General features: G+C 42.5%; 1 protein-coding gene across 2 annotated transcripts in view; it reads left to right on the forward strand.

Annotated features, from left to right (window-relative positions):
• The window catches only part of LOC115137058 (leucine-rich repeat and fibronectin type III domain-containing protein 1-like protein), a 117,314-nt gene extending 99,383 nt beyond the window's left edge, over positions 1 to 17,931 (forward strand). The window contains exons 4-7 of one of the 2 annotated variants that reach the window (XM_029673074.2): positions 2,679 to 3,355; positions 4,430 to 4,546; positions 5,116 to 5,543; positions 17,537 to 17,931. In XM_029673074.2, the coding sequence (XP_029528934.2) occupies positions 2,679 to 3,355; positions 4,430 to 4,500 (748 nt within the window). In that variant the 3' untranslated portion in view covers positions 4,501 to 4,546; positions 5,116 to 5,543; positions 17,537 to 17,931. The remainder of the gene's footprint in view (positions 1 to 2,678; positions 3,356 to 4,429; positions 4,547 to 5,115; positions 5,544 to 17,536) is intronic. The other variant, XM_029673076.2, reaches the window with a different exon arrangement.
• Positions 17,932 to 19,346: the final 1,415 nt, after the last annotated feature.

Consider the following 19,346-nt stretch of genomic DNA (forward strand, 5'->3'; position numbering starts at 1 on the left):
AAACCAAAGGACAAAAACACCAGATAAAGGTCCTCTACACAGCCCAGATCAAGGCGACTTTGTTCAGCATTGTGCCATGAGGATTCTAAAGGCAGTCTGGATGTCATCCAGAGAGAGAGAGAGAGAGAGAGAGAGAGAGAGAGAGAGAGAGAGAGAGAGAGAGAGAGAGAGAGAGAAAATAAATAAATATGGTCTTTGCTGACTCGTGGAGTAATTAGAAGACTTTTCCTCCTCAAACAGGTGCTCTCGTTTTAGTAGTCGATAGGTTGGAGGAGTTCCCGAGCCAAACGGCCACCTCGGGGGATCCGCAATTAATAAACAAATGTCTTCTAGCACTGTCTTTCACCTTTTTAATAGGAATACACTCAACCAATTTCCTGCCAATGTAAGTGTGATAGTGATTCAAACACAAGAACATTGATACTAGAACATCGACCAAGATAAATGGAAGAACGTTATATCAGCTAAAAACCAATTTAAATTCCTATATTCTCCAATTCCCGTTAAGGCCTTTTGTGTTACATGTGAAAGAGGAATTCCCTTGGACTCAGACATCTGATATTAGTGTAGCCAAGACTGTCTGTAAGAGCATTAGCTACAATGACTCTTAAAAAATTGGGGTTAAGACCAAGGCTAAGGTTGGTTGATTGTCTGAATAGAGAATGTGGATTTGAACCTTTCATAACCTTGTAGTTGACACGTCACTTCTCTAGCTGGTGCTGGATTGGGAAAAGCCTCTAGAAGAAGAAGCAAAGATAATCTGGGTGAATAAAGATTAGGAAGAGGTTGCAGTGGCAGCAATAACATTTCTGGCTGGATGTCAGGGTTACGATTATTGTTGCTTTTCCCATGTACTTCATTTTGTCAATTCACATAAGTGAATTCATTTTCTTGTGTGCAATAGATTTTTTGGGAAGTGCAAACAACTCAGAGAATATTTCCTATTGAATTATGTCTGGTTTGCGCAACAGCTTCCTCTGCTAGTAGAACATGTATTTGACAAATGAAAATTATATTTACAAAAAAAAGAATTCTGTCCTTAGTGTAAATGTTAAACCTCCAGCCAGAAAAGTCAGAATATTTCTTGGTTTATATTGAATACGGGTTCTAATGATCTCCGGCTCAAGCTGGAGGCACCTTGTGATTTAACACTGTACTGAGCAATGCACATTCTCAGTCACTGTGTCTCGGTGGAGGACATTTCGGGATGGACAGCTCAGTACTGTAGTAACAAGGTCCTAGCCTGAGTCACCCGTTCTTTCAACCCTGTCAACAATGTCTTCTCCATGTCTTCAAAAATAATGGTTAACATTAAATGATTATAATTTATTTGAACAAGTCCAGGGGAGTTTTCTTAACTTATATTAAGTGTTCTAACCCAAGCAAGGCGGCTTAATGAGATGACACTGGGCATTGTTTACCAACTCAGCTTTTAGAGCTGTTGAAGTGAATTTAAATGTCAAGACTTGTTAGCCAGATAACGATACACACGTAATGAAAATGGGAGATTTGGAAGCTTTTGGGAGATATGCGAATGGAGACTGACATTTAATCACAGCTCAAGATGTCGCTGGCATCACATTTAATGACCGTCGTCCTCTCCTTTTTCCCCTAATGAAAGAGTTCCGGACGTATGCGGAAAATCCACTGCTCACTTATACTGTCAGAAATCACACGCGTGACCACACACTATCAAAGTGCCTTTCAGTGGTCTATACTACAGTGTTGCCCGACTTTGTTTTCTGTCACAACAGTCTGGATATTGTTTTCATTGCAAAGGTCGGATTCACCAGAATATTATCACGGGGGAACGGTGTCTGCCAACGACTGCATAGTTTTATTGTCTCCTCGTTCATATCTTCTTTCCTGACCTTGTCCATGATAGTGCCGCACAGCTGCAGGAATGGGTCAAGATCATTGGCATAAGCTAGAAAAGTGAAGCGATCCTGAAAAATTACCTGACAAATGGAGTCCAATCGTACACAGTAGTTTCAGTTTAGTGCCGAAAGGGGTGAATTTCAGAATGAAAAGGTATGGCACCAAAAGGAAAATGAGATTTCTTGTGTTGGAGCAACATACAGTACCTCCCGTTGTTGATAGGCTCTACAAGCCTACATGCACCCTATTATCTGCTAGTGTTGGCACCTATTGGGCACATGCTTTACTCCTTGGATGGACATTGACCTCAACATGCTCTTCCTCTACAAACTCATTGGACCAGGGTTAAGATGATTGACTGTGGATGTGAGTCAAAGCTTCAGAGAATCCACAAGGGACCCTTACACTGATTACTTTCATCCATAATATATTCCATGTTACACATTTCTGGTAAATCCATTTTATGGCCCTTGAATATTGATTTTGAGGTTTGTCATTATGATTGTCCCACTAGTAAGCTATTCCAGTTTGATCGCACCACTCATCTCAAACCAAGGGTTGTACCATAACTCTATTATAATACTGTGGAACCATTTTAAAAGATAAAAAGTATGTCTTAGCAAGTAACTATCCATATTGATTCACATAGCCCTATAGACAAGTCCAGTATCTACACTACCTTTTGTTACTCAGAAATAATCATATTTTGAACATATGTCCCACCTACAGAGTATTTGTACCTGTACATATATCGTGCCAGTCATCAATCCTAAAACATTTTCCTCTCTCTAAATCAATAGAATGATCCCGTCCACCAGTCAGGACTTCCTGGTTCGTGACCTGGTGTCAGGGCGTGAGTACGACCTGTGTGTCCTGGCGGTCTACGACGACGGCATCACCTCGTTGACGGCCACGCGGCAGGTGGGCTGTGTCCAGTTCATCACGGAGACAGAGTACAGCCAGTGCCAGGCCCTCCACAGCCAGTTCTTGGGCGGCACCATGATCATCATTATCGGTGGCATCATCGTGGCCTCCGTGCTCGTCTTCATCATCATCCTCATGATCCGCTACAAGGTCTACAGCCACCAGGGCATGGACACAGGTAAGGTGGGCACCATGGACAACATCTGTGCCCAGACCAATGGAGGACAGGCTGGGGGACAGGTGTCCCACTCTGGGTCTAAAGTTACAGAGAGCCAGGAGGAGCAACAGGCTCATGCCTTAGCTGGGGTGGGAGGGGGGCCAGGGACAGGGGGAGGAGGGGGTGTGAGTGGAGCGGCATCACCTAATGCCACCCAAAAGGACTCTAACACCATGGCGCTGGTGGTTGACTGTGAGAATGCGGTGCAGATCTCAGACATGACTGCTGAGGACCTGCTGTCGCCTAGTAAGAGGCGTCACTCCAGGACTGCCATTGAGATGAAGAGGAGAGCTTCGCTCACACCCAAAGAGGCCACCAATGTGAATGCGGGGGGAAGTAAGTACTTGAGCGATAGAGACAGATACAAATGGTTGCGAATGGGGTTAATGAGAGAGAATGGCAGTGAATGACCCCATTTTTTACCGTTTTCAATGTGGTATCTCTATGGCATGTCTGAAACATCTGGCTTGTAATTAATTTTTATTCCTTCTGTGACCTAGAGTAGGTATCGGCAGCTAGAGCTCTGCCACTGAACATGAGTCCATTGCCTAGCCCAACCCACAACACCTCATTGCAGCACATGAAACGCCAATTCGGAGACATGTAATTGCTAAGAACAGTGCTATTCTACTGACACAAAGGACCACAGACAAATATATTTTGAACAGCCTCTCCAGAGTGAGAAACTTGGATACATTGTTCCAATCGGATAATTGCACTTTCTGAATGAGTGACCATGGATTTCCAGAGCCTTGGCCTTGTAAATCACTAAATCAATATGGTGAATTAAATCAGGGTCAGGGAGAGACAGGCCCTCTCTTTCAATAGCGTCAATCACTCAGTGCAGCTGCAAAATACATTTTGGTTGAAATTAAGGGACATAATGAACCAAAGTGATCAATCTAGACTGAGGATAATTTGTCAATGAAAACGGTTGAGTTTGGCTGCCCTTGAACCTACCAAAACCTTTGCAGCCAACCACGTTCTCACAGCCATTGCTGTGTAATGCACACTTTGCACTGCAATGCAGATAATGAATTCCCTAATGGTGCTGCAGTGAACAATCACTCTATACATGTACATTCTGCAATCATAATTTACTTTCACCAGTAGAATCATATGCGACACACAACCAGTAAGTGCAAGGCTACCATGAGATCGGAGTCACTTTGCCCGGATCCCATATCAGATCTGTGCCAAAAACCTGTGTAGCTCCCGTGTGGGACAAAACGGTGCCAATTTGGTACAGATGACACCGGGCCATGAATCACATTCCCACGGCCATGTCCGCAGGCTCCCGAGTGCTGTGTCCCTGAGACGAAGGCTGAGGGATGCACTGCGCCGTGTCCAGCCTGGCTGTCACTAACTCTACCCGCCTCATCTCTCACCTCTATTTGTCTCTTCCACCAGACACGCCGGCGCCCGCGGCTGCCGACGACGACAAGAGGGCTCACAGAGACTGGAGCGACTTTAAAATTTGATGACTCCTTCTGCTTCTCGGTGAGAAGCAGCCATCAACCTCCAAGAGTAATGGTGCCCTTCTTTCCCTGTTCCTTCTTTCCCTGTTCCTCTCCATTAATCTACTTGAGAGAAGAAGATAAGAGAGGGGGGGGGGGTCTTTAGTGTAAGACAGATGAATAGATACAAACTGAGACAGAGAGATGGCTGTGTGAGAGAGAAAATATCACTTAGTCAGAGCTAACATATTACTAGCCACGTTACTGCCAGAGACCTCCCTCAGGAGTCTGTTCCCACACATATGCCATATTCAGCGAGACTAATTGCAGAGGACACACCCTTAACACTCAGTGCTGCACTTTGATAGCAGCAGACATCCAAACAACATAATGCAAAAGCATGAATTACAATTACTTATATTTTCATCCTACACCAATACGCTGCAGCAGCAATACAGAATCGATCATAGCACAGTGGCAATTACAAACAAACACAATCTGATCCACCAACCAGTCAAAATCATCATTATAAAGTCAAATTACCATTCAAACAATTGCACATTTTTTCATGATCAGTTGTGATTATTGTCATGCTTTCAAACTCGATCAGTAACCATTGCTCATGTTTATGTTTTTCAGAATATTCCAGGGTTCCAGGAAACAAGGAGATTAGATGATAAATCAGGAACATTTTTAGGACTTCTGTCGGACTTCCTCCTTGCGACCCCGGAGTTCACACTGTATCCATGGACCCTTCCATGAAAACACACCTAGATGGATTTAATAAGGACTCAATTCACCATCATAATCTATTGAAGTGGAACTAGACGGGCCAAAGGCCTCGCCGGTGGCTTTTGAAACGTATTGCCTTGTATCCCTTTGTGGCTGACTGTCTGTGTATCCGCTGGCATTACCACAGCACTACTACTGTTCCTGGACCTGTACTTGGACCAGGACTTGCCAATACCTGGACCTGTTCATGCACCTGGATCTATTCCTGGACCTGCTCATACTGTACCTTATTTGACCTGACTGTCTTCAGGCTCAGGATGGGGACCCAGCCTAAGGTGAGTGTACACAGGATCATGATGAATACTTTTGCAAGTCACTGTAGCTCTGAGATGAAGGAGAGTGATGAAAAATGAAACTAAAACCAGAAAGCTAATTTTGGGTTGTGTGTGTGAGAGTGTGTTCTGTGTTGTATTTAGCCAACCATGTTAGAAGATCCAGACAGTTCCAGTCTGATTAGCTTGTAGTTACAGACAGGAGAAGGGGGGGGTGTTTGAGTATAAAGTGGTTATTCTGGAGGAGGAAAACCACTCCAACCCAATCTTTCTCCCAGAGACATTTCATGTTTGCCCCCCGTCTCCTCCCTGCCCCTTCCACTGGTTCCTCTGGCTTAACTAAGAACCTGGCTAAACGGACGGGAGATAATTATGGGTAGACAGGCAATTAAGGAGTCAAATCTTGTAAGCGATCAGCGCAATTAGGTCCTGAACACACTGATGGAGGAACACAGTGGGAGAGGATCCTAAACGCATCACTACATCTGTCTGGAGCTAATCCTACTTTCTCTTTCAACTCTTTTTAAAAATGTATTCATCTATTAGGATGGCCATTGGCCGATGGCGACAGCTAGTTTTACTGGGGTCCGACACATAACTAAACAGACAAAATACTTTACAATTGACGTACGTGTGCATCTATCAGTTACACATACATGTCTGTACATACATACAACAAGTAGGTTACATGGGGAAGAGGCGTAGTGCCATGAGGTGTTGCTTTATTTGTTTTTTGAAACCAGGTTTGCCGTTCACTTGCGCTATATAAGATGGAAAAGAGTTCTATGCACTCATGGCTCTGTATAATGCTGTACTTTTCCTTGAATTTGTTCTGAACCTGGGGCTTGTGAAAAGACCCCTGGTGGCATGTTTGGACACACCTACTCATTCAAAGGTTTTTCAGCATATGTGTGAACTCCTTCAAGACTGTTGGAGACGACCTCATGAAGCTGGTGGAGAGAATGCCAAGAGTGTGCAAAGCTGTCATCAAGGCAAAGGGTGGCTACTTTGAAGAATCTCAAATATATTTTGATTTGTTTAACACTTATTTGGTTACTACATGATTCCATGTGTTATTTCATAGTTTTGATGTCTTCACTATTATTCTTCAATGTAGAAAATAGTCAAAATAAGGAAAAACCCTTGAATGAGTAGGTGTGTCCAACATTTTGACTGGAACTGTATATACATATCTACCCCAATTGCATTTACCCCTGCACTTCAAGTTGGTACTGGTAACTTTTGACTGGTACTGTACAGTCGTGGCCAAAAGTTGAGAATGACACAAATACTAATTTTAACAAAGTCTGCTGCCTCAGTTTGTATGATGGCAATTTACATATACTCCAGAATGTTATGAAGAGTGATCAGATGAATTGCAATTAATTGCAAATTCCCTCTTTGTCATGCACATGAACTGAATCCCCAAAAAACATTTCCACTGTATTTCAGCCCTGCCACAACAGGATGAGCTGACATCATGTTGGTGATTCTCTCGTTAACACAGGTGTGAGTGTTGATGAGGACAAGGCTGAAGATCACTCTGTCATGCTGATTGAGTTCGAATAACAGACTGGACGCTTCAAAAGGAGGGTGGTGTTGGAATCATTGTTCTTCCTCTGTCAGCCATGGTTACCTGCAAGGAAACACGTGCCGTCATCATTGCTTTGCACAAAAAGGGCTTCACAGGCAAGGATATTGCTGCCAGTAAGATTGCACGACTTCAAGGAGAGCGGTTCAATTGTTGTGAAGAAGGCTTCAGGGCACCCAAGAAAGCCCATCAGGCGCCAGACCGTCTCCTAAAGTTGATTCAGCTGCGGGATCGGGGTACCACCAGTACAGAGCTTGCTCAGGATTGGCAGCAGGCAGGTGTGAGTGCATCTGCACGCACAGTGAGGCGAAGACTTTTGGAGGATGGCCTGGTGTCAAGAAGGGCAGCAAAGAAGCCACTTCTCTCCAGGAAAAACATCAGGGACAAACTGATATTCTGCAAAAGGTACAGGGATTGGACTGCTGAGGTTTGGGGTAAAGTCATTTTCTCTGATGAATCCCCTTTCCGATGGTTTGGGGCATCTGGAAAAAAGCTTGTCCGGAGAAGACAAGGTGAGCGCTACCATCAGTCCTGTGTCATGCAACCAGTAAAGCACCCTGAGACCATTCATGTGTGGGGTTGCTTCTCAGCCAAGGGAGTGGGCTCACTCACAATTTTGCCTAAGAACACAGCCATGAATAAAGAATGGTACCAACACATCCTCCGAGAGCAACTTCTCCCAACCATCCAGGAACAGTTTGGGGATGAACAATGCCTTTTCCAGCATGATGGAGCACCTTGCCATAAGGGAACTCGGGGAACAAAACATTTATATTTTGGGCCCATGGCCAGGAAACTCCCCAGACCTTAATCCCATTGAGAACTTGTGGTCAATGCTCAAGAGGCGGGTGGACAAACAAAAACCCACAAATTCTGACAAATTCCAAGCATTGATTATGCAAGAATGGGCTGCCATCAGTCAGGATGTGGCCCAGAAGTTAACTTCTTGCGTCGAGCAATCCCGTATCCGGGAGCATAATCATAGCCTCAAGCTCATTACTGACTCTCAGTTAGATAGCAAATGTTCAGTTTTTCCAAAAATATTATTTGTGTAGGAGAAATCGCTCCGTTTTGTTCATCACGTTTGGCTAAGAAAAACCCCAGAAAATTCAGTCATTACAACGCCAAACTTTTTTCCAAATTAACTCCATAATATCGACAAACATGGCAAACGTTGTTTAGAATCAATCCTCAAGGTGTTTTTCACATATCTATTCGATGATAAATCATTCGTGGCAGTTGGGTTTCTCCTCTGAAGGAAATGGAAAAATACACGCAGCTGGAGATTACGCAATAATTTCGACGGAGGACACCAAGCGGGCACTTGGTAAATGTAGCCTCTTATGGTCAATCTTCCAATGATATGCCTACAAATACGTCACAATGCTGCAGACACCTTGGGGAAACGACAAAGTGTAGGCTCATTCCTCGCGCATTCACAGCCATATAAGGAGACATTGGAACACAGCGCCTTCAAAATCTGGGGCATTTCCTGTTTGAAATTTCATCTTGGTTTCGCCTGTAGCATCAGTTCTTTGGCACTCACAGATAATATCTTTGCAGTTTTGGAAACGTCAGAGTGTTTTCTTTCCAAAGCTGTCAATTATAAGCATAGTCGAGCATCTTTTCGTGACAAAATATCTTGTTTAACCTGTTGCTTCTACTCGGGACGCTTGCGTCCCAACTAGAGCTCTGGAAATGCAAATGCGCTACGCTAAATGCTAATAGTATTAGTTAAAACTCAAAAGTTCATTAAAATACACATGCAGGGTATCGAATTAAAGCTACACTCGTTGTGAATCCAGGCAACAAGTCAGATTTTTAAAATGCTTTTCGGCGAAAGCATGAGAAGCTATTATCTGATAGCATGCAACACCCCAAAAGACCCACAGGGGACGTAAACAAAATAATTAGCATTTCGGCGTTACACAAACCGCACAATAAAATAGAAAACATTCATTACCTTTCACCATCTTCTTTGTTGGCACTCCTAGATGTCCCATAAACACTATTTGGGTCTTTATTTCGATTAAATCGGTCCATATAAAGCCTAGATATCGTTATATGTAGACTGTGTGATAAACGAAAAAAACATCGTTTCAAAACGTAACGTCATTTTTTAAAATTCAAAAAGTCGACGATAAACTTTCACAAAACACTTCGAAATACGTTTGTAATGCAACTTTAGGTATTAGTAAACGTTAATAAGCGATAAAATTCATCAGGAGGCGATGTAAAGATCATTAGCTGTCCGTCTGGAAAAATGTCCGGCTAGAAACTCAACGAAAATATCCGGTCCTAGACCGGAGGAGATACGGTGTCCTGTATGTGTTTGACCAAGAAAAAACTCAAAGGGAAATGACAAGACTCTAGACACCGTGTGGAAGCTGTAGGTACTGCAACCTCAGTCAATTAATTGTGGTTCACGTTTATCAATGGGTTCAAGTAGCGCATGGATATTTTCCCATTTTCAGTGATCAGTTTTTCCTGTGCTTTTCGATGTAAATGCCGTTCTGGTAAAGCCACAGCAGTGATTTAACCAGTTTTTTAAACGTCTGAGTGTTTTCTATCCACACAGACTAAGCAAATGCATATACTATATTCCTGGCATGAGTAGCAGGGCGCTGAAATGTTGCGCGATTTTTAACAGAATGTTCAAAAAAGTAGAGGGTCGACTTAAGAGGTTAAAACGGGAACGTTTTTTTATCCCAAAATTAAAAGAGCGCCCCCTATATCGAAGAAGTTCATTGACAGCATGCCAGGGCGGATTGCAGAGGTCTTGAAAAAGAAGGGTGAACACTGCAAATATTGACTCTTTGCATCAACTTCATGTAATTGTCAATAAAAGCCTTTGACACGTATGAAATGTTTGTAATTATACTTCAGTATTCCATAGTAACATCTGACAAAAATATGTAAAGACACTGAAGCAGCAAACTGTGTGGGTATTAATATTTGTGTAATTCTCAAAACTTTTGGCCACGACCATACGTTTTCTCAACAACCAACAACAACTTTACAAAGTTCAAACTTGTAATTATTTTCTTTCATTATTAGTACAACGGCTCACTGTTAGTTGTTGGCATTTCCTGTCTAAATTTGCCCACTTTGACAATAAAGTAATCATTCAAATAACCGGCAACATCAAATGGTTTTGTGATGAATAAGCCATCTGATTCAATTAACGTGTTTATCCTTTCTGCCCCCCCCCCCCACACAAAAAAAAATCTTAATTTTTTTACATCATTGATCTTGACGTCATAATACAGTTTCTTCTTCTTTTTATTGAGTTTAGTCACATAATTTATTAATTTGCAGTAAGTCAGCCAGTCAGATGTGCAGCCAGACTTATTAGCCACTCCTTTCCCCCCCATCTCTTTCAACCATACAGTTTGTCAACTCCTCATCAAACAAGTGCATGTTTATTAATAATTGGAAGAAGCAAATTAGACCTACAAATATGTTTAACCTCATCCACTTAAGAGTGACACCAAAACATTTTGTATGTTTTTATACACTATTTTAGACCTGTTGAAACCTTGGCTTTCCTGGATATAGCCACTATATTGTGATCATTGCATTCAATGGGTACGGATACAGCTTTAGAAAGAAGTTCTACAGTATTCGTAAAAATGTGATCAATACATGTTGATGATCTTGTTCCTGTAGTGTTTGTAAACACAGCACTGGTTACAGTGAGAAGCTTCCTCTTGAGCGGACAGCTTGATGAAAACCATCCAATATTCAGGTCCCCAAGAAAGTAGGCCTCTCTGTTTATGTCACATACACTACCAAGAGTTTCACACATATTATTTAGATATAGACTGTTAGCACTTAGTGGCCTTTAGCAACACCCCAAAAGAAAATGCTTTAGATGTTCCAGGTGAACCTGCAACCACAACACTTCAATAACACTTGATATGGCTTTGAATGTATACAGCAACACCTCCCCCATAAGCATTCCTGTCTCTTCCATAGGTGTTATTCTTGTATTGCTACTGCTGTATCATCAAATGAATTATCTAAGTGAGTCTCAGAAATGGCTAATGTATTAACATTATCTGATGTTAGCAAGTTATTGATTTAATGAACCTTATTTCTAAGGCTACATATAATAAAATGGTCTATTTTCTGTCACTTTCCTGGGTAACTTATCAGAGATAGACATAATATGCTCAAAAAAAGAAACATTCAGCAGTCCATCAATAAGTTGGTGTATGTAAGTGTGCGTGTGCTGCGGGGTTGAAGCTACGAACCCGAGGTTTGTCTCTCTCATCCCTTCCAGGCATTTGGGAGGGAGGGTGGACAATGAGCCTGTCATAGCAGATGTAAGCAATGTCCCCACACAGTCTGGAAGCTTTCATGGTTGGGATAAGTTATTTCCTCTTCTGGCGCACAGCTACAGGATTGTTCTTGTTGAGGAAGATATACGTTCCTCTCAAGTTCTTGACTCTTTCCAGAACAGCTGCCTTGTCCTTGAACTTCACGAACTTGACCACTATCGGCCTGAGCCTGTCACCTGGACCTCAATCTTCCTGTGGTCCATATTCAGTTTCTCCGAGAATTTCGCTCACATTGTCCTTAGACTCCGTCCAGGTCTCATGTGGAGATTCTGCATTTCTGTCCATAACCATGTTTTTACGCCTTGATTGTCCCTCGAGATAATCTGATTTCTCTGTCATTGTTATCATGATTCACACACAGAACTGACGTCATCTTGCCTTTCTCCTGTTTAAACTCACTGAGCTGACCCTGGGAGAACTGCAAACTGTTCTTCAGATCCTGGACCTCTCTGATCAAGTCGTCCATTATTTTATTAGTTGACTCCACCAGTGTTTGGACAAAACACTTAAAGCTATTTTGTTGTTGTTGTAAAAACATCTTGTAGCCCTATATTTGTTTGTATTTGTTATTTTTCAAAATAAGAGCCTGAAACTATGTCTAAGGACTGTTGACACCTTAGGGAAGCCCTAGAAAAAGGAATCTGGTTGATATCCCTTTAAATGGTGGATAGGCATGCATAGGAACAGAAGGGTTTCAAAATAAGAGGCACTTCCTGATTGGATTTTCCTCATGTTTTCACCTGCAATATCAGTTCTGTTATACTTACAGACAATATTTTTTACAGTTTTGGAAACTTTAGAGTGTTTTCTATCCTGATCTGTCAATTATATGCATATTCTAGCATCTGATCCTGAGAAATAGACCGTTTACTTTGGGAATGTTATTTTTCGAAACATAAAAATAGTGCCCCCTAGCTTCAGGAGGTTAAAAGATCCTTCACCTGTGATAGAAAGACACCGCTGTCCTCAACAGCACTCCTGCCAGCTTTGGTCTTTGTCATGGTAGCAACGTAGGTTATGCTGTTGCTCCTCACAGTTCCAGAAGGGCAGGTTGCAGGTAAGATTGAAAACAACAACTAACAGCAGCGATCTAGACAGCCACAAGCCCGGCTTTACCGTAGCATGTTTAGTAAACCAACCAGTAGAGTTCCATGCTGAGCGCGGCTATGGCTGTGTTCATTAGGGTAAATGTTGTGCTTTTTTGTGTTTGGCTGTGCTGACTTGAAACATTTTGTTTACTTAAGTCAATAAATAAGTTTCTTGAAGGACATGCATGTGGTTGGTCATTTCCGGGACGCCTTACGAGGTCATACTTAATTATTCTCACATCAAAGATAGGACAGTGCTTTCTAGAGATTTAGCCAGTCATCTTGTCATAGCTTAGGTCTATGTTGTCTTAGATCACTGCAGTGGTCATAGTATACCATTGTACAGCCAAACACGGATGAATCCCATTAACGTTTGATCCCACAACTCATTTGAAGTTGATTTCTTTCCCTCGCTCACCATGTGTTCAGACAGGCCTGTGTCTCTGTGATGGCACTTCTACAGTTTGTACAACAAGGTGATCTGGCCCTATCGTGTGATGGAGAGGAGGGATGTTGCAGTGAAAGGGCCTCTGCTATTACATATCGGCTTTCTGAAACAAAGCAAGGGAGGTATGCATAATTGATAATAGCAGCTAGTTCTTGCCACAGATGTTAACCTTGCCATCAATTCCCCTGTGAAGTCTTTCTTTTACCTGCTAACATCTGAGAGCATAGAAGCGTGTCGAGAAGGGAGGGAAAATGAGCAGGACAGTTCTGGAGCGTCGCTGTATGTCCTAACAAATAGTTTCATCATACTCTCACTCTGATGGCTTTAGCCTTTGATAGTTGAGTAAACTCACCCGTACTATATTTTTTCAGCAAACTAATGTTGTGCCTGTCTGATTAATAAAATGTCAGTGGCGGGTGGACAGGTGCTTTTGTTTGTATTCTGTGTTGTATATTAATGTGGGGAGGGTTGAGGTGTAGTGATGTGTGAAATCAGGGGACCCCATTGCTCTTAGCCCTCACCGATCCCCGGGTGGACAGGGACAAATGGAAAGGCTCAGTCGGCCGTCAGCGCCAAGGCCTGGGCCATGAAATCACTATTGATCAACACATATCTCACCATCAAGCAGGAGTTTGAGAAATTGGACTGGTTTAAGGTTAGACTTGAAAGAGATGAGATGAGGCGAAGATGGATGTGTGTTCAAAGAGCCTGGTATCGTAAATATTCTGTCTCACAAAATGACATGAGGATTGGCAAACAGAACCACTGTAAAAGGATCGTAACCGTGCTGGTGGTGTAATTTCATAGTTAGTGTTTGGCTATTCAAGCAAGGGAGATGTGGAGACAATCTGTAGGATACGTGTGCGGGCTGTGTGTGTTTTCCAACATACCTGTGTGTTTGCTTTTTGTGAGAACACCATCCTACAAAAACAAAGACCACACAAACAAAAAGCAGATGATGCTTTACATATCACAACCACTGCCAAATGTAATTCATTACTGCTGTACCAAGAGGCCGGCAAATGTCAGCAGAGGAATTTATTTTGCTAATTTTGCAGCTTTCTTTATTGCCATTGCTGTGTGTTTGCTTTGATCGAGGCCGTAGTTTCTGCCTTCTGTGTGTGTGTGAGGCACTGGGCCTCGGGACGCACTGCAGCTCAATTTAAACTCAGCACTAATTCCAAACAATGGCAAAGGCATTGATTCTGTTTCTTTTTATCACACAGCCCGTCTGCGGCCAGAAAAATATGTTTGTATACCGAGTGGCAATTCCATTCTTGTCTCTTCGCGTTTGTATTGAGCGAGAACAGAATTGAGTTAGGGGTTTTTCTGCCTCTCCTTAAAGTTGTATTTTCTAGCTACGTGTTCTCTGATCCTTATTGCTCTGGAGACAACAACAAAAAATGATCACAACAACAATCGAAATTCCTCACGGATTGACATCACAACTAGATTGCTATCAACCATTTTGCTAAAATAGGCCTTGGAGAAAATCAATGACATGTTGTATGGCTTGATGGCGCCCATCTTCCAATCCTCCCACACTTAGCATTATGTTTTGTCAAGTTTCCAGCCTCGTTTCTCTGGCAATTAGAGTATAGCTTCGTGGCAAGTCATTGCTCCATGCTGATGACGCAGCGATGAGCATGTTACCCAATGTATCAGCAGCGGCATGGCGCCTGATGATCACAGGTCCCTGGCATCAATAAACAGGTTGTTTTGAGTGAGATCACAGAGGTCTCCCCCACTAATGGAAGTCAAGAACAGCGGGCTAAATGGTCTGTGCTGAACTGTCTGAAAGCTCAACCATGGCATCACTATGCAGACATTATGCAAACAAGTTCTCTGTTGTTTGTTGGGAGACAGAATGATGTTCGACTCAGATATCATGGGGCAGAAGCGAGGCGAAATAGTTAAGAAAATATTTACTAAATAAACTAAAGTAAAAAAAATTAAAAGCAACACAAGAAAATAACAATAACGAGAGATTGTCTTACCATGTATATAGCCTCGTTATTGTTATTTTATTGTGTTGCTTTTAATTTTTTTTACTTTAGTTTATTTAGTAAATATTTTCTTAACTATTTAAGGTTGTAGGCTCTATTTGTTTTCATTTTGTCACTTTATCATGTTCTTCTGAGCAGGGCAAATGTAGAGGAGGCTACTGAGATTCACAATACCAGAGTTATGGTTTTATTAAACAGACTTTGCCGGTTCTGATGACTAAGAGGCATACCTAAAAACCAAGGGCAAAATACTGTTGATGTTATCACTCGCCCTCGACGCAGACAATGTGAAACAGCAATAACAACATCCCATGTAAAAAGGTGAGATGATGAAAGTTGGTATAGAGAATAAATTACGGTCTCCCCCTGAACAGTTTATGAGTTGGCCGGCAGAGGATCGCAGAGGATGCCGTTCGGAGAGAGATTTGTGTGGCAGACACACTGAGGTGATTCATATCAGACGATGATTGGGCGATTGCCCCGGGGGCGGTGTTCACTCCAGAGTTCAGCCGGTCCCAATTGATTTCTGCTGCTCAGGCCACATTTAATTGCATAATCAATACGTGCTGATGAGAAACAAAGTGTGATGATGGGAATCATAACCAGGGTTGTAAAAGAAGAGTCGGACAATGTGTATCGCACTGACCCCTCCGTGGAATACACTTTCTCAGGACAGGAGAGCCGCCATGCCATGACCCCGGGACAGCAATGCTGGTCCAATATCCTTTCTCCTGGATGGTGAAGAAGATCATATTTTTAGCTCAATAGTGCATGCTCAGCACAATGAAGCATGCTTTGTTTGTAAATAGCTGTAGATGAAGCTATTTCACATACAATCGCTGTCAATAGCGTAACTGGAGATAGTGTGTCATGCAACACCATGAATGATTTGGAGCAAGTAATCTACAGTATGGTGCTATAATTCAGTGTACAAATAGGTCTCCTGTGCTCAGTTTGATACGGCGACTTTTAAAGTGGTTAAGGAAATACAGGAATATATTTCTGCACTTTTGCTGAATCCAAGCGCTTCATACTATGTGGTTGTGCTTTAAGAGAGACTTTCCTGCTGTGCCAACAAGAGAGTAGTACAGATAGGAAGGTTTTGCTTTGTGTAGACGCTAGCTGAATTTATCAATGCTCCCACGCTGGGAGGGAGAGGCAGAGAACGCCCATGGTCACTAAGGTCCTGGAGCGGATCACATCACACTTAAGGCCATACATTTTTCACAGGATAAAACCCGCTATAGACTAGTCCTGAACGTGAACGTGAACATGAATGTAGAATGTATTTTGTTCAAGTCACGTGTTACAGTACACTTTGCGATGAAGGAGTAATGGCCCCTATGTTTTGAATGGGCAATCTATTTCTGCCTTGTGAAGTCAGCGTAAAGTGCCTGAAAACACTTTCATGCAGTTGTGTTTTTTTTTTAACATAAACATCATGCTAGTACATTCAGCCAACTGAGAAGCAAAAAAAAACGTACCTTCTCAACTCCTTCACTTTATAGGCCTCAGTCCACTCAGGGATTTCAGCGTCAAACATGTTAGCCTGACACAAGGGATCAGCATTTCCAAAATGGCATCCATCATTGTAGCTATTGCTCTTGCACCTCTTCCGCCTCTTCTCCTCTCCAATACAAGCCAGCTAGTCAGCTATATCCAGGTGCCATACGTGTCCACCAGAGAGCCTATATCCAGCACCATTTTTCAAAGTGCCTAGTTCCATATGTAGATGTAAGCCGAAGTATTATATTTTAAAATGTCTGCCAGGCTTGTGTTCAGCTCACCACCTGCCATGCATCCAGAGCCATGATATTCCCAACCCGCGGGAGGCTTAGTCAGACTACCGTGAGGGCTGGGCTTGTCTGAGCTGACCGGCTTAGCTCCTATCACTCTTCTGTGGACAGTGCGTGAGACATTGAGGATGAGTCTAAGGCCAAGGAGTCCCAAATGTAATCTTGCACTATACTGGAAAAGCATCTGTTCACTTCAATGGCTGTTTAATGGCACTGGGTTGTTGTTTTATAATCCTGTTTGGTTTCATGGCCACGTAGGCAGGACCGCCACGGTTTGGCCAGTGCTGTTAGGGAGGATGCAAGTCATTTACATTTGTATCAAACAGCAGTAGAGCACAACACGGATCCAAACAGAGGGCATTGTCCAAGCTCGGTGGTCGTATGGCTGCCAGTGTTTGTGAAGCTTCCTGTGTTTGTATTAGACACACAGGTTATTCAACTGATGTACTTTGGTCTATTGTCATCATGGAAATGTTTGAATGTTCTCGGTTTCATTAAATAAAGCCTCAGTATGGCAGGGATTCAATGACTCGAACACTGGTCAAGGAGAAACAGTGTCATCACCATACTTCAGGGGCTACAATGTTGGCTGATCTTCATGAGGCCCTTTCAATGATCAACCTGGATTAAGTGGACGTGTATGTGTGGTCAATCGTAAACTAATGAAAGGGCAAAATAGTACATATTCCTCACTGATTCCGCTGTCTCTCTCTTCTCTCTGCAGGTCTGGGCCGAGTTTACCCCATCTGGACTCCGAGGACAGAAGGATATAAAGGAGGAAGAACTAACAGGGACTAAGTAAACTGAACCGCATGTCTGTGCATCACCACCACCTCTTCGTCACCATGGTCTTCATCACCCCGTGTTGCGTTTTTTTTTCTCTTTCTCACCTTTGAGCCGAACCCAGTGAGAACGAAATCAAAACAGGCAGACTCAGACAAAAAGCTCAGAACTGGGGACTCACCTTCTTCTGTGTTCTCCGTCACTTTTTAGTTGGCTTTATCTTTTGTATCTGTACATAACGCAATTCCAAATCTTATAGTTTTGTACATGTAATTTTTATGGTGTGTGAAATTTTTCTAATAAAATAAAAAAGTGGATTAATTCCCTAGAGACTAACAGGCCTGTTTGTGGCTGATGATTTACTGTCTGTTACACCTGCTTCTCTCCTCTTGTATTCCCCCTATACAAACCTAGTACTGTACACCCACACCCTCTCCCCGCCTTGCCTATCTCTGCTTCATGGCACCGCAAAGCCAATAACATGTGTTACCTGATGGTTGTAGCACAATGGCAGTCAATCCAGATTACTTTAGAGGGAGAAAGGGATCCCAGAGGTAAAAAATAAATTAGGTTTGAATCATCCCATAGCATCCAGCCCTTTATATATATATTACCCCACCAGTTCTACAGCCTTCTCCATATAGACACAATCAGCATCAGGGTTAGCCTCTCTTCCACCACCTAGTAGGCTTTAAATTCTGCTAACTCAATTCCACTGACTTCTTTTTATGTTTTTCCCCCTGACCCTCAAAGCTGACATGAATTTAAACACTGCAATTTGCACAGAATCTCGTGGTGGTTTTCACCATCTGGTGCAGTGAATCTGATCCAGGTCAGGCATTTAACCAACAGAATGCTTTGCGTGAGTTGGATGTCTTATTGAAAGTGCTAAAGCCTGCCTTTCGTGGCTGTTTATAGCCACCCTAAAGTCCTCCTAAAGGCTTGCTGGGTGATGTGTGCCGTGAGAGTAATGACTGTCTGCCATTGTGCTAAATCATCATTTTTGCTGTTATTACATACATCACAAAATGGAGTAATCATCACTATTTCCTCATGGCAAGAGATCGAATGATTTCACTGTCATTAATACAGTGGAACATCGAGGTGCAGAGAGAGGGGGTTGCCCAGAAGAAATGAAATGTTAACATCAGTCACTCTGGGAGTTAAAGTGAGTTTGAAAATGTCTCCCCTTTATATGTATTCCAGTCAGGAAACCCTATTTTGGAGTTTCTCATACACCCTATATTTTCCCATCCCCCCCAGACAGTACTGGTTTCTAGTCGACGGAATGTGAGACAGAAGTGAGGAATTAATTTTGTGGCTCGATAACAGTACTTTTGTAATGTTCACTTCTGCAAATGTGGGCCAATGGTCATAGAGGAAATCTGCACTTATCAGCTAACTGGAGACGTCTGTCTGTGAAACGGTAAATTCCCATTCTTGAAAGTGATGTTACACTCGGTAGCATACCTACAGTTGAAGTCGGATGTTTACATACACTTAGGTTGGAGTCATTAAAACTCATTTTTTAAACACTCCCCAAATTTCATGTTAACAAACTATAGTTTTGGCTTATAGTAAGTCATTTTTCCAACAATTGCTTCCAGACAGATTATTTCACTTATAATTCACTGTATCACAATTCCAGTTTACATACACTAAGTTGACTGTGCCTTTAAACAGCTTGGAAAATTGCAGAAAATGATGTCATGTCTTAAGAAGCTTCTGATAGGCTAAATTACATAATTTGA

This window comes from Oncorhynchus nerka, linkage group LG11 (assembly GCF_034236695.1).
Source record: "Oncorhynchus nerka isolate Pitt River linkage group LG11, Oner_Uvic_2.0, whole genome shotgun sequence".
Lineage (NCBI taxonomy): Eukaryota > Metazoa > Chordata > Actinopteri > Salmoniformes > Salmonidae > Oncorhynchus > Oncorhynchus nerka.